The sequence below is a fragment of the Oncorhynchus keta genome, chromosome 29 (genome assembly GCF_023373465.1).
Source record: "Oncorhynchus keta strain PuntledgeMale-10-30-2019 chromosome 29, Oket_V2, whole genome shotgun sequence".
NCBI lineage: Eukaryota > Metazoa > Chordata > Actinopteri > Salmoniformes > Salmonidae > Oncorhynchus > Oncorhynchus keta.
Genome location: NC_068449.1, coordinates 26083083 through 26106738, shown reverse-complemented (window position 1 = coordinate 26106738; position 23656 = coordinate 26083083). Strand labels below are relative to the sequence as shown.

The window sequence follows — 23656 nt, the reverse complement described above, 5'->3', positions numbered from 1 at the left end:
GGCTGTAATAGGGGGATGTGTTTCCTTGCTGCATTATGACTGCATCATCCAAGCTTTCCAGCATCAACAGGGTCCTGACACACACACACACACACACACACACACACACACACACACACACACACACACACACACACACACACACACACACACACACACACACACACACACACACACACACACACACACACACACACAAATGGGGCCCGACCAAAAATAATTAAACTCAGTCGGGATCTCAACTAGAATACACAAGATGTAGAATACACAAGATGCAATTTCGAAATCGAGCAAAACTGGTTGTGCATCAGCAGTTTTTCTGTTGTTACAGTATGTCAGTCACTGACAGTAACTCAATTAGCCATGTCAGCTAACAATTCTTACATTGGTAAATTAGTCTGCCTAAATGTGTATTAATCATGGCCGAATACAGGCACGCAGGGCATGTGCCCAGGGTCCCTGACCTCCAGGGGGACCCAATGCCCTTTTAGCACCTTGACATCTCAGCCTGTTTTGGTGGGATGGAGTTTTGGCCTGCCTGGTGACATCAACAGGCAGTAAATTAGTTAATAGACCAATAAGAAAGAGAGTTCCAAACCTCTTTGCCAATAACAGCTAGTTTTCAGTTTTCCCCTCCTACTTAGACCACTCCCAAATAGTCCTAGCAACATTTTTGCTTGAGAAATTGTTCTTTGCTAAGAAGCTATTTGTCACGTATGCTCCCTCTCCGGCCTCTAGGTCACCAGGCTGCTCTGCACACACACCTCTCCTTGTTCTTGAAGACAAACTTGTTCAGCTTGAGGTCTCTGAGGACTAGTCCATTGTTATGGCAATGTGCCACAGCCGACACCAGCTGGCGGAACAGGTATCTGGCTGTGTCCTCTGGTAGCCGCCGGGCCTGGAGCATCACCCCTAGGTTCCCGTAGGAACGTGGGAAGAACAAGTAGGCATGGGCGTCCCCGACAACCACATCACGCATCTCAATTATGTTGGGGTGGGGGGGCAGGCAGTAGTAGGAACACAGAACCTCCCGGTACCGAGAGACAGGAATCACCTAGAACACAGGAACACCGTTGAGAAGTCATAAAGATTCTACAATAGCCAATATTATAGATGGAACAACTGGAATTCAGAAATACTTTTGATGCCCTAAGAAACCAATAAGACAAGATCTGCATTATGGTGTAACTGTGTTTGCACAGCCTACATAAGAACACATGCCTACTGTACATAAGGGTCCTGTTTCTGTTGAGCATGTTGGCACTGCAGGGATAAGAGGAGATAATGTGGAAAGGCTGGAGTAAGGTGACAAAGAGAGAAGAGACTAGAAGATGGCGCCAACGATTGAGATGGAAAAGAGATAAGAGTAGATGATTGAGCACCATGGTTTCAAAAATAAATATTTGTATATATTTGTTTTAATCCACAGACCTTGCACACCAACTCCTCGCCGCTGTGAGCATTCGCAGCTCTGAGTACGTTTTCCTGCAGCGGATCATACAACAGGTAGTTCCCCACGTTGCGGGACGGGAGGGGAGGGCGGGACATACCCACCGGTTGGCTGCGTGATACAAAAGGACCGCTCGAGAGACTGTAAGACAGAGAGTTATAGCGATCTGGTGACTTACGGATGCTCTCAGGTGATCCTGACACTTCCTGAATGTCCATGTGATAAAATTATCTAAAAGTAACCTATATGAAATATATAAAGTTAAATATCTTCCGTGATTAATAGACAGGGTAGACAAAATAACAAACAACCAGAAACGAACTGCCAACAGAACGTTGCTGATAACAAATAACGCGTTTTTCTAAAAACAACATCGGAATGTTTTGTTTGTAGTCCTACAGTCTGACAAACGTGCAAACAATTAGGAAAATCAGTGTTAGATATAATTGTTATTTGATTTCACGAAAATTCCCATAATTTTAAATATATTACTTTTTTACATTGATTTTGATTACAGAAAGATACAATATTCCCTCTCGCTTTCTTTCACACAAGCACACACAAACACACCGCAGAAAATGCAAGTTTGTTGGAAGTTTTATTTTTAGTAATTATTTTGCACAAACGTGTGGTAATTCATGAACATAGAGATATGTGTGATAACCTGTAGTTTGACTGCACACAACACTGAACACACACATCATTACCATGGCAACATGCTGAGAGGAATACACACACCACAGCAACACACACTACATTACAGACACTTCCCATAATCTCTGGCCTTAACCCTGTAACCTCTGACCCTTAACACATGTGTAGATCTGAGAGGATTGGATATGTGTGTGCTTATACCTATCCAATCCTTTCAGATCATAAGTGTGTATCGGGTTCGGGGTGTCTAGGGGTGGAAAACATATCTAAGTGGACCATAGAAATATAATGAATAGAACGGGGTGTCCCTTTGGTTGTTTCTCTCTCTCTCTCTCACACACACACACACACACACAAAACAACAAAAACAACAGCAACCAGCACTGGCACAGATATATTGGCTTCAATGTGATACATTGTGTGCGTGGCACACACACACACACACACACACACACACACACACACACACACACACACACACACACACACACACACACACACACACACACACACACACACACACACACACACACACACACACACACACACACACACACACACACACACACACACACACACACACACTCCACCTTTTCACACACTATCTGTACAGCCCTACACTTTAAAACATGAACATGCAGGGCCCAAACAAGGGAAGACATTCAGTGGAGAGGTTAGGAAGGTTAAGTGTGACATGCACTGTAAAAGGCTTTCAACTTAAAAACATGAGTGTAAGTGTACCCCACTGACCTAAAATATAAAGTTGTATGAACTTGTATACTATAATGTATCTAATCATTTGTTCCCTGGTTTTGTCAACTCAACTTGATAAGTTGATGTAACTTTACATCAGCTGGGTAACTCCTATTTTAAGTTGAAACAGCTAGTGTGAGGAAAGGTATGGTAAGACACGATAGACTACAGGAGCCATGGACTTATTTACACTGAACACATCAAACGCATAGAGACCTGTCTCCCTTCACACCACTGCCCTAACCCTATATCTCTCCCTCCATCCCTTTCTCCCTCTCCTTCTCTCTCTGTCCATCCTCTCTCCATCCTCTCTCTACCTAGCCATCTTTTTCTCTATCCCTCCCTCTTGTATCCTCCCCCAACCCACCCCTCTATCTCTCTTTATTTGAGATCTCCAGCATCTCCCTGGATGGTCTTCTTGATACGGAGCAGCATGGTGGTGAGCCATTGGTCCAGACGAGAGATGGAGTCAAACTCTTTAACAGCTTCAGTAAACGCCTCACAGTTCTGCTCCTCATGGGCATCCAGCAACTTCTACAGAGAGACAGACAGGGGGAGATGGGTGTGGGCTCGTGAAGAAGGAAGCTATGCTGTTAAACGAGCAGGGTGAAGTCTTTTACACACACGCACACACAAAGGCGCTCATCTTGTCTACCTTCAGCAGCTTGCACTCTCTGGAGTCTGCGAAAGCAGGAAACATCTCCTCATACTTCTCTATGGCCAGCTATAAAAAAACACAAAACACACACACACATCACTAATAACTGACAGGTACTCCCTCGGTTCAGTTGGAATAATATGAAGAATGTGTCTACTCCGTGTGTCTTGCTTCAAAACAAGAGGACAATAACCACTAATAATAATGATGATGATAATAATACCTTTGCGTTGAGTTCATCCACTATGAAGTGACAGAGGGAGGCTTTAAAGAAGTACTCTTTGGCATTATACTTCAGCAGGGGGTTGTCCATGGTATTGGTGGCCACCTGACACACACACCATTACATCACTGTGACATCCCTCAGAGAGAACCGATCATCACATTTCAGGGTTTTAAAATGCAGGCAAAACACACCTGCTCGTAGATCTCAATGGCTTTTGGATACTGCTCCAGCTGAGCACTGTAGTGGCCCACCTTCAGCAGACACTTGTTAGCAGAACTGAGAGAGAGGAGAGAGACAGCGAGAGACAGAAGGAACAGCACAGGTCCCAGCATAGAGACCTGGGGAACCCCTCATGACAACTCCCTCTCCCTAATCTCTATGATAGAAAGTACTTGAGTAGTATAATACAATAGCATTTGAGTAATAGTACAGGGTAGCATAACTGAATGGTATAGTATTCATTTATACTAAACATCACAGGAGACTCACCTGTTGGACTCCTCCCCTTTATAATAATCGGCTGCCTGCTCATAGTGGGCGATCGCCTGGGCAACAGGAGACACACACATAAAGTATTGTTCATATGGAGTTCTGTGTGTGTGTGTGCGTGTGTGTGTGCACGTTTTGTGTGTGTTTCGTACCTTCTCTATGTCTACCAGCTCAGACTCATACACCTCTGCGATGGTGATGTGATGTTTGGCAGCAATAGTAAACCTACCCTGTAATACACATGTGGATCATTAGGACAGAGATGGAGAATAACATGTCGATTGCAACAATGCTGATACAGAATCACTAGAATATACAGTACATACTGTATCAGCCTTCATATCGGCGGTCTCAGCCGATGATGGCTAGAAAACATAGCCCCCTTCACACGCAGTACATGCACAATTGCACATAGAAACGGGTGAAGTAGGTTCAAGATGAAAGTGGTATGGTTAGAGGTCACAGGTTAGGGATTAGAGGTCAGGGCTCAAGAGTTGTACTAGGCTTACCATGTCAGTGTAAATATCGATGGCTGCATTTAGACAGTTGATAGCCTCTACAAGAAAGAGGAGGAAAGGGAGGCGTGAAAGAAGGGAGAGAAAAAGAGAAAAGGGGGCAGGGAGATATATGAAGGGAGCAGAGGGTAAGAGAGGTTAGGTTTTCCCACCAGAGAGGGTCAGAGAGAGACCAAAGACAAAAGCATACTTTACCTACTATTAGGGACTAATATCAAAGGGGAGGGTCCCAGATGTCAGGGAGGCTTTGCCCTCTAGTCTAGTATGTTTTGGAGTGAGTGGGTGTGGATACGTGTTCCTACCCTGAGGATCAGCCTTCTTGTAAGCGTTCCCTGCGTCGACGAAGCTAGTGGCTGAGTCCAGTTTGTTCTGCAGCTGCATGTGGAGCCGGGCCCCCTGGCAGAACGCATTACCAGCAGCTACACACAGACACACACACACACACACACACAAACATAATTATCATGTCTATGGAACATCGATAGTATTTCAGCAGTGTGTGTGTGTGTGTGTGTGTGTGTGTGTGTGTGTGTGTGTGTGGCCCACCAGTCCAGTTCTTGGCCATCTTGAACATGTTGGCTGCTCTGGCGTACATCTCACATGCATCTTCTACTTTGTGGTGACTCCCCCTGAAATACACACACACACACACACACACACACACACACACACACACACACACACACACACACATGGTTAAAAACTGGCAGGTATATGAGCTATAGACCTGGACATCGTCAGAAAATGTGTGTTGTGTTTACTCGGTCTCATTCAGGAGGATACAAACTGAACGTTGTCTACTAAAGAAAATCTAATGAATAGAGCTGGCCTACTCTACATGTCAGAGAGCCATGTCTGTTCTACAGAATAGGCCAATATGGAAGTCCAGAGAGGACATACTGTATGAATAAAAAAAGTATTATCTTGTTGTCTAAAGATCACGACTTATTTATCTCATGATCATTACAGTACATAACAAACAGTGTTTTGTCAAGATCAAAAGGTAATTTTCCCGTGATCATGACATAACAAAAGTTGTTTTGTTGAAATCACGAGATAATCAAAAGTACCATTGATCATCCTGCTAAATGGAATATATTATATTATTATTATCCATTCATTTGTTCAGATGCATGATAACAACCTCATTAAGGAGCCCTGTGGCTGCATTGATCTCAGTGCTCTCGTGAGGCATTAAAGCCCTGAACGATGCCTGACAGGTAGTCTACCAGGCTGCATACCGCACCCAATCGCATGCGTTTGGCTAGTCTTGTAGGCTAGCTCGCTAGCTTGCTATCTATGCTGTTTGTTAGCTTCCATAACTGTTATTTAATTATATGAGACACTTCATGTTTTGTGGATAATATTTAAATTTACAGTGTGTAAGCTCCATTCCTGACAGGCTGATCAGATACAATTTCAGCCTCAGAGGTTGATAAGTCAGGATGTTGCCTTGGAGGCTGTTTCATAGGTAAGGCTCCTTTCATGCAGATTAGCTTTATAGGCTGATGCATATAATCTAGAGTGGGTGTGCTCTATTCCTGGCAGGCTGATTAGATTCAATAGCAGCTTCATATTTAAGGCTCATTTTATTAGCCTCTGAGGATGCTATTGAATCTGATCAGCCTGCCAGGAATAGAGTGCAACCACTCTTGATCATATACATAATGCACTGAATGCTGATCTGCTTGCAAAGAGCTTTACCTGGGAAAGCCGAGAAGGCAGAATCCTGATTTATCAGCCTCTGAAGCTGTTATTGAATCTGATCAAGCTCTTTAAATTGAAATATTATCCATAAAAACATTAAGTGTCCCTTACAATTACATGCATATCAGTTATGCAAGCTAACAACCTGCACAGATAACAAGCTAGCTAGCAAGCTAGGTAACAAGACTACCTAGCGAGCTAGCTCACTCACAAGACGACCCAAGTTGGCTGCGTTATTGCTTGCATGCTGTGGTCCTGGGGGTGGAACACAGCCTTGGAGACAGTGCTGCTGTCAGACATCATTCAGGGCTTAAATGCCCCATGTGCATTTAGGCAAGGAACATTTAGCTTGTTAACATTCTAACTTAGTGTAGCAATCAATAAAAAAATATGTGCTCTGATCCACTTAATGTTTTCCACCTCAGCCATACTGTCAATCCATCATCAATACGTTCACACTCCTATTTGTAGAGTGTATCTTGTGATCTCGACAAAACAACTTTTGTTATGTCGTGATCATGATATACACTACATGACCAGAGGTATGTGGACACCTGCTCGTCGAACATCTCATTCCAAAAAAAATGGGCATTAATATGGAGTTGGTCCCTCCTTAGCTGCTATAATAGCCTCTGCTCCTCTGGGAAGGTTTTCCACTAGATGTTGGAACATTGCTGTGGGGACTTGCTTCCATTAAGCCACAAGAGTATTAGTGAGGTCAGCACTGATGTTGGGCGATTAGGCCTGGCGCACAGTTGGCGTTCCAATTCATCCCAAAGGTGTTCAATAGGGTTGAGCTCAAGGCTCTCTGCAGACCAGTCAAGTTCTTCCACACCAGTCAACTTCTTCCACACCGATCTTGACAAACCATTTCTGCATGGTTTGTCAGACGGCCAGATGGTGAAGCGTGATTAATCAATCTAGAGAATGCGTTTCCACTACTCCAAAGTCCAATGGCAGTGAGCTTTACACCACTCCAGCAGACTCTTGGCATTGTGCATGGTGATATTAGGCTTGTTTGCGGCTGCTTGGCCATTGAAAACCATTTCATGAAGCTCCAGACGAACAGTTCTTGTGCTAACGTTGCTTCCAGAAGCTGGTTGGAACTCTGTAGTGAGTGTTGCAACTGAGAACAGACGATTTTGACATGCTACGCGCTTCAGAACTTGGAGGTCCTGTTCTGTGAGCTTGTGTGGCCTACCACTTTGCAGCTGAGCTGTTGTTACTCCTAGACGTTTCCACTTCACAATAACAGCACTTACAGTTGACCGGGGAAGATATTTGACAACTGTCTTGTTGGAAAGGTGGTATCCTATGACGGTGCCATGTTGAAAGTCACTGAGCCCTTCAGTACGGGCCATTCTACTGACAATGTTTGTCTATGGAGATTGCAAGGCTGTGTTCTCGATTTTATACATCTGTCAGAAACGGGTGTGGCTGAAATAGCCGAATCCACTAATTTGAAGGGATGTTCACATACTTTTGGAGATGTAGTGTAAATAAGTTGTGATCTCGACATAATGAAGGAATTTATTTATTCATACAGTATGTCCTTTCTGGACAATGGATGTGAAACAGCTAGCTTAGTTAGCGGTGGTATGCGCTAAATAGCGTTTCAATCGGTGACGTCACTTGCTCTGAGACCTTGAAGTAGTAGTTCTCCTTGCTCTGCAAGGGCCGTGGCTTTTGTGGAGCGATGGGTAACGATGCTTCGAGGGTGACTGTTGTTGATGTGTGCAGAGGGTCCCTGGTTCACGCCCGGGTATGGGCGAGGGGACGGTCTAAAGTTATACTGTTACACCTACACTGCTCAAAAAAATTAAGGGAACACTAAAATAACACATCTTAGATCTGAATGAATGAAATATTCTTATTAAATATTTTTTTCTTTACATAGTTGAATATGCTGACAACAAAATCACACAGAAATGATCAATGGAAATCAAATTTATCAACCCATGGAGGTCTGGATTTGGAGTCACACTCAAAATTAAAGTGGAAAACCACACTACAGGCTGATCCAACTTTGATGTAATGTCCTTAAAACAAGTCAAAATGAGGCTCAGTAGTGTGTGTGGCCTGCACGTGCCTGTATGACCTCCCTACAACGCCTGGGCATGCTCCTGATGAGGTGGCGGATGGTCTCCTGAGGGATCTCCTCCCAGACCTGGACTAAAGCATCCGCCAACTCCTGGACAGTCTGTGGCGTTGGTGGATGGAGCGAGACATGATGTCCCAGATGTGCTCAATTGGATTCAGGTCTGGGGAACGGGCGGGCCAGTCCATAGCATCAATGCCTTCCTCTTGCAGGAACTGCTGACACACTCCAGCCACATGAGGTCTAGCATTGTCTTGCATTAGGAGGAACCCAGGGCCAACTGCACCAGCATATGTTCTCACAAGGGGTCTGAGGATCTCACCTAATGTCAGTCAGGCTACCTCTGGCGAGCACATGGAGGGCTGTGCGGCCCCCCAAAGAAATGCCACCCCACACCATGACTGACCCACCACCAAACCGGTCATGCTGGAGGATGTTGCAGGCAGCAAAACGTTCTCCACGGCGTCTCCAGACAGTCACGTCTGTCACATGTGCTCAGTGTGAACCGGCTTTCATCTGTGAAGAGCAGAGGGCGCCAGTGGCGAATTTGCCAATCTTGGTGTTCTCTGGCAAATTAAAAATGTCCTGCACGGTGTTGGGCTGTAAGCACAACCCCCACCTGTGGACGTTGGGCCCTCATACCACCCTCATGGAGTCTGTTTCTGACCGTTTGAGCAGACACATGCACATTTGTGGCCTGCTGGAGGTCATTTTGCAGGGCTCTGGCAGTGCTCCTGCTCCTCCTGCTCCGCGGAGGTAGCGGTCCTGCTGCTGGGTTGTTGCCCTCCTACGGCCTCCTCTACGTCTCCTGATGTACTGGCCTATCTCCTGGTAGCGCATCCATGCTCTGGACACTACGCTGACAGACACAGCAAACCTTCTTGCTACAGCTAGCATTGATGTGCCATCCTGGATGAGCTGCACTACCTGAGCCACTTGTGTGGGTTGTAGACTCCGTCTCATGCTACCACTAGAGTGAAAGCACCGCCAGCATTCAAAAGTGACCAAAACATCAGCCAGGAAGCATAGGAAGTGAGAAGTGGTCTGTGGTCCCCACCTGCAGTACCACTCCTTTATTGGCGGTGTCTTGCTAATTGCCTATAATTTCCACCTGTTGTCTATTCCATTTGCACAACAGCATGTGAAATGTATTGTCAATCAGTGTTGCTTCTTAAGTGGACAGTTTGATTTCACAGAAGTGTGATTTACTTGGAGTTACATTGTGTTGTTTAAGTGTTCCCTTTATTTTTTTGAGCAGTGTATATAATACCCTTTCATATGTAATGAGCAACGATATCCTGGTGGTAAAACAGTAAATGTTGACCATTTGCAGTCAGATGACCAGAACACTGCAGATCTCCCCAAGGCAGAGGCCTGACTGTCTGCGACAAACAGGCCCGACATTCTCCCCCTCACTAATGCATGATGATACTTTTAAAACATTTACATTATTGTAGGGCTAATCATCATACAGCTACATCACCAATACATTCGCAATTTTTTTGTCCAATGTCATGCAACGCATCGACCCTTCCCCCCTCCGTGATGAATGACTGAATCAGCGCTCGTGTTCCTACACTGACTTGAACAAGGAAACCAGTGCATCTCATCTCACCCGAACATCCCCCCCAGGAATGAGCCGGAGGATTTGACCTTCTTGTCCGCTTCAGCCATTAGCTGCATCGCCTCCTTCTCTTTCCCGGAGGTATCCATCGCTGTTTGGGCTGTGTGTGTGTCGTCGACAAGGTAAAAACAAATATTCCGGAGAATCCGTTTAGCTGGGAATGGATGCTGAGAGGTGGTGCTGATGAGAGAGAATCTTACTCGGTTGTGTGACTATTTATTCTGATTTCCTCAGTGTTGGTGCATCACCACCACCTAGCGAGCTGGAGAAAATCGCACGTTTTAATCCGGTACGCTATTTTTCGTACGATTCATACTGCATTTATATTTTCTGCTAGCTCCTATAACAATTATGTTAGAAAGGTATTCATACAAGACTTAAAACAAAACTATGATTAGTATTTGTTTATACTGTTGGTATGGTCTTCCGCTGCAAAGAAGCGGAAGTTGCCTCGAAATTGCGCCAAAGCTAAAAAAAATAAAATAAACAGAACCATCATAAACTGAATACAGAAGCTGTTGTTTTGTTAACTAGCTAACTGTTAGCCAAATATATGGTATATATTTATATATCTACTTTAACGTTAGCTAGTTAAGAATATCATTGCACATTTAGCTTATGAAAGAAACGTAACCAAGGAGTATATACTATCCTGTAAAGTTTGTCTTTAGAAGTGACGTTTGTTTCCCAGTTACGCAACTCGGGTGAGTAGAAACATTTGTCTCCACGATTGTAGCTAACGTTAGCTAGCTAACTAATTTCGCTATTCTAGTAGCAGGTGAGGTAGCTGAAGATAGTTAAGCTAGGTGGTAACTTTTCACCATACATTGAGTTAGCTAGCTCAGGTGACCTAAGTTAGCTGTCGTTCACATCCAACATAACAGCTAACGTTAGCTATTGAATTGAATGTTAATTGCGTCATATTCCTCTATTAAACGAGTTATGTTAGTCATCTCTTCTTCTCCTGAATTATGGCGGTCCGCGGAGCATCCATTGCCTTTTCTTCCTAATTTGAACTTTTTCCTTCGGCTATTTGCACTGCCTCTGCATAGGAGACCAGGTGGACAGCTCGGATTCTTGCTACTTCGACCTTCTTCACCCTTACAGGGAACACAGGAACGTGATTCCACTGACTCTTCCTCAACATACCGTATTTATTCCTTCTGCACACGCTTGCCAGTGGCCAAACAACATAACATTTTACATTAGACACTGCAACGGTCTGTTCACATAAGCTCTCACTACTTATCTCATATACCCCTGCTTTACATGTCAGAAGAGATTCTTCATCAAATAATATTAGCACCGATAGGCTTTCCTCTGTCCTTCCATTCACCATACGGTTCATTTGACTTGCCCCCACTACTCCTGGTCACATTCTGCTTTTAGTTTTTCATCCTCAATTTCCAACGCTACGCCAGAGATGACACCTTTTACCGGTGCCCAGATCAGAAAATTAAAACGTTCTACTAAATACTCTGATAGTTCCCCGAGACGCAATGCACTTTCATTTTGTTCTTCTAACAACAATCAACACAATACCACTCCTGGTCACTTTGACTCCACCTTTCCCAGTGTGTCCTCCACCATCTCGTTGACTGCAAATGGATCTACCAAAAACACATCCTTCTCCATGAAACACTCCAACAAGGAACAAGGCATTATTAGAGCGAGGACTATCTTCATTAGCAACTTCAGCCTGTTTTGCACCATTCTCCAATGTTTTTACAAATGTTCAGGATGTTAGGATGGCTTCAGAATGAGCTATCCCTATTCATCCCCAAACACCTGAACCTCTCTTTCTCTACATTCTCTCTATATTTCTCTATTGTATCCCTCTCTCATTTCCAGGTGTAAGATGAGTGGAGAGGGTTCTGCTCACAGCTCCTGCAGAGGAGGGCAGAGGGGAGGGGGATGGAGGGGAGGAGGAGGGGGATGGAGGGGAAGACCATGGAGAGGAAACTCACGCCCCCCCAGTGCTCAAAGAGGTATGGGTCAGACACATACACCACACAGTTAGCCTGGTGAGAGATAAGGGACAGTTAGAGGTAAGACTAGCCCCTTACAAGCCTCTAAATATGCCTTAACCCCCTCAATGATTTCCAACCCTTGGTTTTGGGACAACACTGACTCCATTGTGGATGCTTCAGTATCTCTTTCTCTTGCCGTCTCTTTCTAGGGTCCTCTCAGTCCCGTGTGTCTCAGACCACCCTGGACAGACTCTCTCCCTATAAAGGCTGGGCCCTCTACTTCACTGAAGGTAGGTGTGTATCAGTGGAGGCTACCGAGGGGAGAACGGCTCATAATAATGGAGTAAATGGAATTGCATCAAACACATGGAAGTGACGTGTTTGATGTATTTGATACCTATTCTGCCCCAGCCATTACCATGAGCCTGGCCTCCTCAATTAAGGTGCCACAGACCTCCTGTTGTGTGTTTTGTATTTTAATGTGTGTGTGTATCGTCTATATACCTATTTTTTTTTTGTGATGATCTATTTGTGTGTGTGTGTTTCCTGTATGAAGGTTTCATAGATAGTTCTCCGTATGTGGAGAAGATCAAAGTGTTTGAACAGTACTTCACCTCACAGATACACCTCTATGACAAAGTAAGATGACAAAAATGAGATTTCTGCACATTGTTTTAACCTCTAAAAAATAGTAGCCTTTGGTGAGTGGGCAAGCTTAATTTGTGTGTGTGTGTGTGTGTGTGTGTGTGGGTGTAGGATGAGATTGAGCGTCAGGGCAGTGTGTTGGTGGACTATAAGGCTCTTGTTGAGGATAAGGAGGTGTGTATGGCTCTTCCGGACCTGTCCAATCAGCTGAGAGAACAACCAGAGACCACCCTCAACTGTCTGGGCCTCGCCATACACCAGGTACATATACACATACACTTCACTGATGGTAGTTGTGTCTATGTATTTTAATGTGTGTGTGTGTGTGTGTCAGGTTTTGACGATGGACTTGGAGAGACACGCTGCAGAGTTACAGGGGGAAGGGCTTTCTGGGGGAGCCACACCCATCATTAACATACCCCACATCAGCGCCAGGTAAAACACGCACACACTCTCACAGTCTCTCTCTGACTCAGTTTCAGGTTGTATAACTGTGTTTGTTTCAGGTTGTATAACTATGAGCCATTGACAGCCCTGAGGACGCTGCGTGCGAGTGTGTTTGGTCGGTTGGTGTGTGTGAGGGGGACCGTGGTACGTGTCAGCAACATCAGACCACTCTGCACACGCTTGGCTTTCACCTGCTCCGGCTGCTCACACACACACACACTCACCCTGCCACACGGCAAGTTCACCACGCCCACCAAGGTACAACACATTCACTCACCTTGCCACAGAGCACTTTCATTACAACCTACATTGGATTGAACCACAGGCTGTGTGTGTGTGCTGATTGTGCATGTGTTTCTTCAGTGTGTGCAGCCACAGTGTCGCAGTCGTTCTTTCGTCCCCAACAGGAGCTCCCCTCTCACCCTCACTGTTGACTGGCAGAATATCAAGTAATTACACTATTATTTATAATGCTTATACATGCCTATCCAGTCTTCTTAGATCTCCATACGTTTCTAGGGTGTATGGGCTAGGGGTCTGTGTATGGGCTAGGGGAAAATGTTTTGGGACTGAAGCTGTGTATGCAAACTATTACCCATGGTGCCCCAGGGTCCAGGAGCTGATTGGAGGAGAGCAGAGGGAGGCAGGGCGGATCCCTCGGACGGTGGAATGTCACCTGACCTCTGACCTCTGTGACAGTGCGGTCCCTGGAGACACCGTTACTATTACTGGAACAGTCCGAGTCAGCCAAGATGACGGTATTCTCTCACACACACACGCAGTTGTTAACATCACTGGCACTGTCTGAGTAATTGATAAGGTGTGAGTTTTGTGTGGTGTGTGTAGGCGGCAGCAGGGGGAAGAAGGATAAGTGTATGTTCCTGCTCTACATTGAGGCCAACTCCGTCAGCAACTCTAAAGGTAGCTGTAGGTCTGTTATTGTGTAGTTGTTACTCATGTTATTGGGAGGACAAACAATGAAGTGTTTTCAAATTGTGTGGACAATCAAGTTTCTTCTTAATTAAGGTCAGAAAGTGAAGGAGGCTGGAGGTCAGGGGTCATCTGGAGGTGAAAGGTCATCAGGGATAGAGTTCTCTTTGAAGGAGCTGTACGCCATCCAGGAAATACACAGCCAACCTGATCTACTGAAGCTCATCGTACAGTAAGACACACACACACACACAGAATACTACTGTGACACTACTGTACTAATATAGTGCTTTTGTTATGTATTGTGAGTGACTGATGTGATTTGTATTCCAGCTCGTTGTGTCCAGCCATCTATGGCCACCTGGTGAGTAAGCCTAGTTTCCATTGGTCATGTTGTTTCAGGTAAGCTGTAGCCATGTTTCAAAAAAAGTGTTTGTTTAAAAAGAAATGTGTGTTTTTGTTTGTGTGTAGTTAGTAAAAGCAGGCCTGTCCTTAGCGTTGTTTGGAGGCAGTCAGAAGCATGCTGATGATAAGAACAGGATTCCCATCAGAGGAGACCCTCATATACTGGTGGTGGGAGACCCTGGCCTGGGGAAGAGTCAGATGCTACAGGTAACATGCACACACTTAAAAACACGGCAAACTCAAACTAGCCGTTGTAACTGTGTGTGTGTGTGTGTAGGCGGTGTGTAATGTGGCTCCCAGGGGGATCTATGTGTGTGGTAACACTACCAGTACGTCAGGGCTGACCGTTACTCTGTCCAGAGACGCCGGCTCTGGAGACTACGCACTCGAGGCTGGAGCTCTGGTACTAGGAGACCAAGGTAGGGGTGTGTGCGCTTACATCCCAACCTGTCATCATCCAACCTGTCATCATCCAACCTATCTGTGCCATTTGTGTGTTTGTGTCAGGGCTGTGCTGTATAGATGAGTTTGATAAGCTGGGCCATCAGCAACAAGCGTTACTAGAGGCCATGGAGCAGCAGACCATTAGTCTGGCTAAGGCTGGTCTGGTGTGTTCCCTACCTGCTAGGACCTCTGTTATCGCTGCTGCTAACCCTGCTGGAGGACACTACAACAGGGCCAAGACGGTCTCCGAAAACCTCAAGTAGACTCACACACATTTTCACCTTTCATTTTTAGCTTATGCTACACTGTAGGTACAAGTTGACTTATTTTGTGTATGTGTGTGTAGGATGGGCAGTGCCCTCCTTTCGAGGTTTGACGTGGTCTTCCTCCTATTGGATGTTCCTGATGAGTCGCATGACCGCCGGCTGTCGGAACATGTCATGGCCGTCAGGTCAGGGAAGGGAGGGGCTTCAGGTGCCGTGGTTACACGAGGAGACTACCATCAATCACAGAGCTCGCTGCTGGAGCCCTCCGACACACCTCTTTCTGACCGGCTGCAGGTACCCACACACAAATACCAAAGTACTTTACCAAAATATATGGAATTTCTGACATTGAGTCTGTCTCTGTTAGGTGTGTCCAGGGGAGTGTGTAGACCCCATCCCCCACTCCCTGCTGAGAAAATATGTTGGTTATGCCCGTCGCTACGTTCATCCCTCGCTCTCTACTGCCGCTGCCCAGACGCTCCAGGACTTCTACCTCTCCCTACGCTCACACACACACCCCGTCGACAGCACACCCATCACCACACGCCAGCTGGAGTCCCTCATCCGCCTCACCGAGGTAGGCAAACACACTCACTCAAATACACACATGGAATTTGATCATAACACATCCTAAAGTCTCTAACATGTCACACAGACCTGAGCCTGTGCCCTGACTATGTGACTATGTGTGTGTGTAGGCACGGGCGAAGCTGGAGCTCAGAGAGACAGCTACCAAGAGTGACGCTGAAGACGTAGTGGAGATCATGAAACACAGGTAACACATTATCCCACATACATTCCCCTACGTATTTATTTGGACAGTGAAACTAAAACATTTAATTTGCCTCTACTCAAGCAGTTTGGATTTGAAATCAAATGTTTTAAGGGGTGATTACAGAATGTATTTTTATTTGAGGGTATTTCCATACATATCTGTTTTACCGTTTAGAAATGAATGTACTATATGTATCAAGTCCATTTTGAAAGTGTCGGGTGTATTTGGACAAATTCAATTTTGGGGTCCACAATGTACTGTCACTTATTGTAAATAAGAACAGAATGTTTCTAAACACATGTACATGAATATGGATGCTACCATGATCAGATAGTATTGAAAGAATCATGAATAATGATGGGTGAGTTCGTTACAGATGCACAGAGATCATGCCCCCAAAACATGTTAGCATTTTTTGGGAGGTATGATATTTTTACCTTGAAAGATTTCTCATTATTATTCATGATTCATTCATGATTATCTGTAATCCATGGTAGCATCTACATTAATTGTGAATTAATTAATTAAGTGTTCAGAAACATTATATTCTTATTTACAATAAAAGTGACTCCACAATGACACAATCCATTAATTTATATTGGGCACAACATAATCTGAAATGCAAGCAGAACAAACTGCAAATGCATTCAACAAGTTTGTAGTCATTGCATTCTAGGAATATGGGAACAAATACAAAACATTTGACTAAATTGACTACACTATAAGTTAATTTGTTCAAATACTTATGATACTTTCAAATGGGGGAGGACTAGATAAAGTGCTTTCATTTCTGAACGATAAAACAGATTTATAAAATGACCCTCAAATAAAAGGGACAATTCTGTGGGGGACATTCTGGTGTGTGTGTCAGTCTGGCAGATACCTTCTCTGATGGTAGTGGAGGTCTGGACTTTGAGCGGTCAGTACTGGGTGTTGGGATGAGTCAGCGTTCGGCTGCCAAGAGATTTATCACTGCGCTCAACACACACGCTCAGCGCACACACACCATGTTGTACGACCTTACACAGCTACGCAGCCTGGCCAAGGACCTCAACATACAGGTAACACCCACACACACCCCTGTCTGTTGCTTTCGGTCTTACGACAACTGTTATGTTGCAGGTTGTGGAATTCAAAAGGTTGTGTGTGTGTGTGTGTGTGTGTGTTGATTCAGGTTGCAGACTTTGAAGGTTTCATCAGTTCTCTGAATGAACAAGGCTACCTGCTGAAGAAAGGACACAGACAGTACCAGCTACAGACTATATAACACACAAACATCATTTAAAGACCTGCTGTTACATAATGCAATACACATGTTTTGTAAAGAATTGGTTGTTTTATTTGTGAATTGTTCCAATACTGAGATGTATATCTGTACAGAACCAGTCAAAAGTTTGGACACCTACTCATTCCAGGGTCTTTATTTATTTTTGACTATTTTCTACATTGTAGAATAATAGTGAAGACTACATCAAAACTATGAAATAACAAATATGGAACCCTGTAGTAACCAATAAAGTGTTAAATCACAATATATTTAATATTCTTTAGTAGCCACCATTTGCCTTGATGACAGCTTTGCACACTCTTGGCATTCTCACCAGCTTCACCTGGAATACTTTTCCAACAGTCTTGAAGAAGTTTCCACATATGCTGAGCACTTGTTGGCTGCTTCTTCTTCACTCTGCTGTCCAACTCATCCCAAACCATCTCAATTTGGTTGAGGTCAGGTGATTGTGGAGGCCAGGTCAACTGATGCAGCACTCCATTACTCCTTGGTCAAATAGCCCTTACACAGCCTGGAGGTGTGTTGAGTCATTGTCCTGTTGAAAAACAAATGATAGTCCCACTAAGTGCAAACCAGATGGGTTGGCATATCAGTGCAGAGTGCTGTGGTAGCCAAGCTGGTTAAGTGTGCCTTTGATTTATTTAGAATTTGACTGTTTAACCAGCAAAGCACCCCCAGACCATCACACCTCCTTTTCCATGCTAAACGGTGGAAACCACACATGTGGAGATCATGCTTTCACCTACCTACTTGTGGTCCTTCTGTGGCTCAGTTGGTAGAGCATGGCGCTTGTAACGCCAGGGTAGTGGGTTCGATCCCCGGGACCACCCATACGTAGAATGTATGCACACATGACTGTAAGTCGCTTTGGATAAAAGCGTCAGCTAAATGGCATATATTATATATTATGGCATATATTACTTAAATCTCCCATTTGGAATCCAGACCAAAGAACAGATTTACACTGGTCTAATGTCCATTGCTCGTGTTTCTTGGCCCAAGCAAGTCTCTTCTTATTAGTGTCCTTTAGTAGTGTTTTCTTTGCAGCAATTTGACCATGAAGGTCTGATTCACAGTCTCTGAACAGTTGATGTTGATGTGTCTGTTACTTGAAATCTGTGAAGCATTTATTTGGGCTGCAATTTCTGAGGTTGGTAACTCCAATGAACTTATCCCCTGCAGGTAACTCTGGGTCTTACTTTCCTGTGGCGGTCCTCGTGAGAGCCAGTTTCATCATAGCGCTTGATGTTTTTTTTTGCGACTGCACTTGAAACTTTCAAAGTTCTTGAAATATTCCATATTGACTGACTTTCACCTTGAGTAGGTGTGTCCAAACTTTTGACTGGTACTGTATATTAATATATAAAGGGTTAATACATTAATGAATCTGTTTGAATATGAATTCCTGACCAATGTTAATGTATTTTGACTATTTGTATTGTGCAAATCTTGTAATTTAACTGCTCTGGGGACGAATGTGATAAAATAAATAAGCTAGAAATATTATGGACATTTTGATCAAATAAAGTAAATGTTGAAAATATTAGGAACAACAAGGTTTTGCAGACTCCTTTGCAGCTGCGTATAGAGTCCACTGCTAGGCGCTGTTTGTTCAGCTGTGGCGCAAGTGACTGGTTCAAGGATTTGTCTTGAAGTGCGCAGGCGTGAAATAAATAACCTTTACATTTGAGAGAAAATGAGGCAGGTAGTGGTAAGATTATGCACTCTGAACGACCAAAATGGTGACACATCCTGCATTATCGGATTATAATTACCCAAATGATCAAAACTAGGTAATTTTTCAAATCAGGGTTTTGGGGAATTTGTTAAGTGGCATCAGAGATGCTTGTATCTATCTCTGGTGATATCCACCAATACCACGACGTCGTAAAACTGTCGCGGAATACGGCAGCAAACATGGAACACGTTGGCTTGATCGGCTAGAGCTGCTGGTTGATACTAAGGAAACAGGACAAATATGAGCCAGCGGGGAGGTGTAAAAACAGTTGTGTGTGTAAAGCGTTGTAAATGCGGTTAGTTTGTAAGTCGCGTCTTGTTCGCGATGTTCTTGTCGGTTTCTAAAAATAACTTGGCGATGTGTGCGAGAAGTGTGTGTTGGGCAATTCCTGCGTCATGGCGGCAGCAGCAGCAGACAGGTGTGTGTGTGAGGGTAGAACTGAAGTTGCTGCAGAGACTTAAAAACAGAGTGTCCTCTGTCGCCCAGTGGTCCAGCTACACACAATATCACACACACACCCCGCAGGACACGCACATCCCCAGCTCAACGACCCCAGAGGTTAGCGGCCAAGGGCTAAAGGGTTCCACGGAAAGCGTCTCCCGATATTGTCGCCGCAGAGGTCACGAGAGGACGCAGGGTAACGACAACCACTTTAGGTTTTACCCTACGGATCACTCCTCGTCTAACTCTCATGTTCTGCTGGGGTTGAGGTTGTTCCCAGTGAGTTCTGGTGTGTTTCCAGGCTGGAGAGGTCTCTGTAGTGGAAAACCCCGTGAGACCCCAGCCGACTGCCCACCTGGAGTGGACCTGAGGGAAACCACCCAGCCAGCTGATAGACCATCTGATCTTGGTCAAGGACTGTTCAAATTTAAAGAACTGGTAGGTGGTGTAGGTCGGTGTGTGTGGTAAGACAACATTTACATTACATTTAAGTCATTTAGCAGACGCTCTTATCCAGAGCGACTTACAAATTGACAAGTGGTAGTCTTGGCTGATTCATTGTTGTTGATGTCTGTGTGCAGGAAGTTGCCCCATTGTAGGTTAAATTATGCCCTAATGCTGAGTCTACTTTTAGGGCTGGTTTCCCTTGCTGTCACGGCATGTTTTTAATACAAAGAACCACACACTCTCTAGTCATATGAACAATGCACAGTCCTGCACTAAATATTGCTCAACCAGTGTTTAAAAAAAAAAACTTTCTATAAACTTTCTATGTGTGTTTCAGTATGAGAACCCATGGACTATCCCCAACCTGCTGTGTGTGTGTCGCATCGCACTGGCTCCAGTCCTGGGAATCCTGATAACTGAGCAACATTTTCACCTCTCCCTTGGGCTGTTTGCTTTGGCTGGATTTACTGACGTGGTACACACACCTGCCTACACACACCGCTTGAAATACACTCTATCACCAAAAATATGTGGACATTGCTCATTGAACATCTAATTCCAAAATCATGGGCATCAATATGAAGTTGGTCCCCCTTTGTTGCAATAAGGCATTTCACTAGATGTTGGAATATTGCTGCGGGGACTTGCTTCCGTTCAGCCACAAGTGCATTAGTGAGGTCAGGCACTGATGTTGGGCGATTAGGCCTGGCTCGCAGTCAGCGTTCCAATTAATCCTGAAGGTATTCAATGGGGTTGAGCTCAGGGCTCTTTGCAGGCCAGTCAAGTTCTTCCACACTGATCTTGACAAACCATTTCTGTATGGATCTCACTTTGTGCATGAGGGCATTGTCATGCTGAAACAGGAAAACTGTTGCCACAAAGTTGGAAGCACAGAATCGTCCAAAATGTCATTGTATGCTGTAGTGTTAATATTTCCCTTCACGAGAACTAAAGGGCGTAGCACGAACCATGAAAAACAGACCCAGACCATTATTCCTCATCCACCAAACTTTACAGTTGGCACTATGCATTGAGGCAGGTAGCCTTTTCTTGGCATCTGCCGAACCCAGATTCATCACTCCTGAGAACGCATTTCCACTGCTCCAATGGCGGCGAGCTTTACACCACTCCAGCCGACTCTTGGTATTGGCATGGTGATCTTAGGCTTGTGTGCGGCTGCTCGGTAATGGAAACCCATTTCATGAAGCTCCTAAAGAACAGTTATTGTGCTGACATTGCTTGTGTGGCCTACCACTTTGTTGATGAGCCGTTGCTGCTCCTAGACGTTTCCACTTCACAATAGCAGAACTTACAGTTGACTGGGCAGCTCTAGCAGTGCAGAAATTTGACAAACTGATTTGTTGATAAGGTGGCATCGTATGACGGTGCCACGTTGAAAGTCATTGAACTCTTCAGTAAGGCCATAATACCACCAATGTTTGTCTATAGAGATTGCATGGTTGTTCTTGATTTTATACACTTGTCAGCAACGGATGTGGCTGAAATGGTTGGATCCACTAATTTGAAGGGGTGTCCACATACTTTTGTGTATATATAGTGTACTTTGATTAAAAAAAATAAAATAATAATAATACGCCACCATACACACATACACTGTTAACCCTGTGTGTTGTCTTTGTAGCTGGATGGTTATATAGCCCGTAACTGGCCCAGTCAGAAGTCTGCGCTGGGCAGCGCACTCGACCCATTGGCTGATAAAATCCTCATCAGTGTTCTCTACATCAGTCTCACCTATGCACAGCTCATCCCAGGTGTGTGTTGAAATGCAGTCCTTCCTTGCTGCGAAATTCAATTAAGTCTTTCTGTTTACAGTGCTAATAATCCCAAACAATGTCAACACAATCCTCATAGATGTAGAAGACACATTTGAAAGCAAAAATGAATTAGTTGTTTAATTTGTGGTCTTCCAGCACCTCTGACCATGTGACTTTTCTTAGCTCCCCTGACAGTGTTGGTGATAGCCAGAGACCTTGGTCTGATAGCGGCTGTTTTCTACGTCAGATACAAGACTGTCCCACCTCCTGTAAGTCTCACACACACACACACACACACACACACACACACACACACAGCGGGCTGGTTCAGGGCTGTCACGGACACTTGCCCATCAGTAGGATACAGGAATGAGGAGATGAATGGCAGTGGTTCCAGAACTTTGTTGCGTCTAGATCTTTGGCGTTGCTCTTTTTAGACTACATAATAATTATCTTCCACTCCCTCCTCTTGCTCTCTTCTCTCTCGTTCCAGGTGACTCTCAGTAAGTTTTTTAACCCCTGCTACACAACAGCGCAGCTCAAACCCACCACTCTCAGCAAGGTAAGTTTCTGTACCGTATATATATATATATATATACAAACACACGCATATATCTAAATACCCATGCAAAAAAAGTCATACAACAGTCCTCAGTCATTTGTCTAGTTGGTTAATCGTGTGTGTGGGTTGTATGCTTGCGTGCAGGTGAACACAGCGATCCAGCTCTTCCTAGTAGCAGCATCGTTGGCCTCGCCTGTCTTTCACTACACAGACAGTCCGCTCCTGCAAGCCCTATGGTAAAGACACGCACCACAGGCAGTCTGTTTTGACACACTGCACTCTGAAACTCTAAATGGTTCATTGTTTTTGTTCCGCATGTGTTGGTAATACTGTGTTTATGTGCAGGTATATCACAGCGGTAACGACGACTGTGTCAGGCTACAGCTACTATCACTATGGCATGAAGACTGTCGCTGTGCTCAACAGCACCAAGTAACCATGGCAACTCAGCAAGCGCCAAGTAACGGTTGCAACTTAATACACTCCACAACCATTGTTGCGCCTGAGTACTCAAGTTGAACACACACCCACGTGTGTTTGGAAAGACTCCAAAATGAACTCTGAGTGTGTATTTTTAATCTCAGTATTGCCATGGGAACGTTTTGTATCTGATGAATGTGATTAAACGATAAACCTGCTCTACTGCCGTATTTATGAACTCCTTGTTTAGATTGCTAGTATGGTCTGTAAAGAAGATCAGGATTCTGCAAGAGTGTGTGTGGCGGGAATTTTAAACGTGTATGCGATGGGGACGTTTTCAACATTGCCACCAATTGTACCAAGAAGGTTTAGTGTGTCAAAGCTGTGTGTTAGTGACATCTGCTGGTCTACTGAAGTCACCAGCTGTTGATTATAAGATTGACTATTGATATTTGTATTGCCATTCGTTTTTTAAAATTTAATTTAACTAGGCAAGTCGGTTATGAACACATTCTTATTTACAATGACGGCCTACCCATGCTGCGCCACTCGGGAGTTCTGTCTCCGAGCTTAGTGATTTCTCCAATACAGCAGGTTTAGTCAAACCCTAAGAAGCTCATGGTTCAGTGAGACAAGATTGGGAAGGATGGCTGTGCAAGGCTAGTCAAACTGCAACATCAGTAATATTGGATAGAAACATGATTTAATGAGGCTTCAAATGATCAGTGGTACTTAAGTAAAAACACTCCCAAAAACTACTTAGTACTTTGAAGTATCTGTACTTTACTATTTAAATCGGACAACTCCACTACATTCCTAAAGAAAATGTACTTTTTACTCTACCTTTTCCCTGAAACCAAAGTACTCATTACATTTTGAATGCTTAGCAGGACTGGGAAAATGGTCTAATTCATGTACTTAAAGAGAGA

At 44.4% G+C, this 23656-nt stretch overlaps 4 protein-coding genes across 5 annotated transcripts; 2 read left to right on the top strand and 2 right to left on the bottom strand.

Moving 5' to 3' along the window:
- Positions 1-256: 256 nt before the first annotated feature.
- Positions 257-1794, bottom strand: LOC118362048 (tribbles homolog 2-like). Its single transcript, XM_035742257.2, has 2 exons — positions 1432-1794; positions 257-1054 (listed from the first exon to the last, which is right to left on the bottom strand). Exons 1-2 carry the CDS (start codon positions 1666-1668, stop codon positions 740-742), a joined length of 552 nt encoding a protein of 183 aa, XP_035598150.1. The 5' UTR covers positions 1669-1794; the 3' UTR covers positions 257-739.
- A 237-nt stretch (positions 1795-2031) lies between these two features.
- Positions 2032-10408, bottom strand: LOC118362616 (beta-soluble NSF attachment protein-like). Of its 2 annotated transcripts, XM_035743099.2 has the most exons (10): positions 10166-10408; positions 5292-5374; positions 5048-5164; positions 4740-4786; positions 4383-4460; positions 4231-4286; positions 3933-4017; positions 3739-3843; positions 3513-3581; positions 2032-3391 (listed from the first exon to the last, which is right to left on the bottom strand). In XM_035743099.2, the coding sequence occupies exons 1-10, from the start codon at positions 10261-10263 to the stop codon at positions 3239-3241; spliced, it is 891 nt and encodes a 296-aa protein (XP_035598992.1). In that variant the 5' UTR covers positions 10264-10408; the 3' UTR covers positions 2032-3238. The 2 variants fall into 2 exon arrangements, with proteins under 2 accessions (XP_035598992.1, XP_035598993.1); XM_035743100.2 differs by lacking the exons at positions 4740-4786; positions 10166-10408 and having other exon boundaries at positions 5292-5311.
- Positions 10409-10628: 220 nt separating this feature from the next.
- mcm8 (minichromosome maintenance 8 homologous recombination repair factor) lies at positions 10629-18900 on the top strand. Its single transcript, XM_035743098.2, has 20 exons — positions 10629-10878; positions 12026-12162; positions 12354-12434; positions 12701-12783; positions 12901-13050; positions 13124-13224; positions 13296-13494; positions 13600-13685; positions 13846-13994; positions 14083-14157; positions 14263-14398; positions 14500-14530; positions 14638-14778; positions 14849-14990; positions 15079-15274; positions 15362-15575; positions 15649-15858; positions 15980-16056; positions 16928-17117; positions 17231-18900. The coding sequence occupies exons 2-20, from the start codon at positions 12033-12035 to the stop codon at positions 17321-17323; spliced, it is 2484 nt and encodes an 827-aa protein (XP_035598991.1). The 5' UTR covers positions 10629-10878; positions 12026-12032; the 3' UTR covers positions 17324-18900.
- Positions 18901-19031: 131 nt separating this feature from the next.
- On the top strand, positions 19032-22945 carry crls1 (cardiolipin synthase 1). Its single transcript, XM_035743097.2, has 7 exons — positions 19032-19961; positions 20308-20445; positions 21613-21742; positions 21929-22014; positions 22239-22307; positions 22452-22543; positions 22653-22945. Exons 1-7 carry the CDS (start codon positions 19407-19409, stop codon positions 22741-22743), a joined length of 1161 nt encoding a protein of 386 aa, XP_035598990.1. The 5' UTR covers positions 19032-19406; the 3' UTR covers positions 22744-22945.
- Positions 22946-23656: the final 711 nt, after the last annotated feature.

Coding starts and splice junctions, on each gene's coding strand:
- LOC118362616 (XM_035743099.2), bottom strand. CDS start 10,263: ATGGATACCTCCGGGAAAGAGAAGGAGGCGATGCAGCTAATGGCTGAA. Junction 4,461..4,739: donor TCGATATTTACACTGACATG/GTAAGCCTAGTA, acceptor TGTGTATTACAG/GGTAGGTTTACTATTGCTGC. Junction 3,392..3,512: donor GAGAGTGCAAGCTGCTGAAG/GTAGACAAGATG, acceptor GTCTCTCTGTAG/AAGTTGCTGGATGCCCATGA.
- crls1 (XM_035743097.2), top strand. CDS start 19,407: ATGTTCTTGTCGGTTTCTAAAAATAACTTGGCGATGTGTGCGAGAAGT. Junction 19,962..20,307: donor TGTTCAAATTTAAAGAACTG/GTAGGTGGTGTA, acceptor TGTGTGTTTCAG/TATGAGAACCCATGGACTAT. Junction 20,446..21,612: donor TGGCTGGATTTACTGACGTG/GTACACACACCT, acceptor TTGTCTTTGTAG/CTGGATGGTTATATAGCCCG.
- mcm8 (XM_035743098.2), top strand. CDS start 12,033: ATGAGTGGAGAGGGTTCTGCTCACAGCTCCTGCAGAGGAGGGCAGAGG. Junction 13,995..14,082: donor CCGAGTCAGCCAAGATGACG/GTATTCTCTCAC, acceptor TGGTGTGTGTAG/GCGGCAGCAGGGGGAAGAAG. Junction 14,991..15,078: donor TCTGGTACTAGGAGACCAAG/GTAGGGGTGTGT, acceptor TGTTTGTGTCAG/GGCTGTGCTGTATAGATGAG.
- LOC118362048 (XM_035742257.2), bottom strand. CDS start 1,668: ATGGACATTCAGGAAGTGTCAGGATCACCTGAGAGCATCCGTAAGTCA. Junction 1,055..1,431: donor GCGAGGAGTTGGTGTGCAAG/GTCTGTGGATTA, acceptor CCTGTGTTCTAG/GTGATTCCTGTCTCTCGGTA.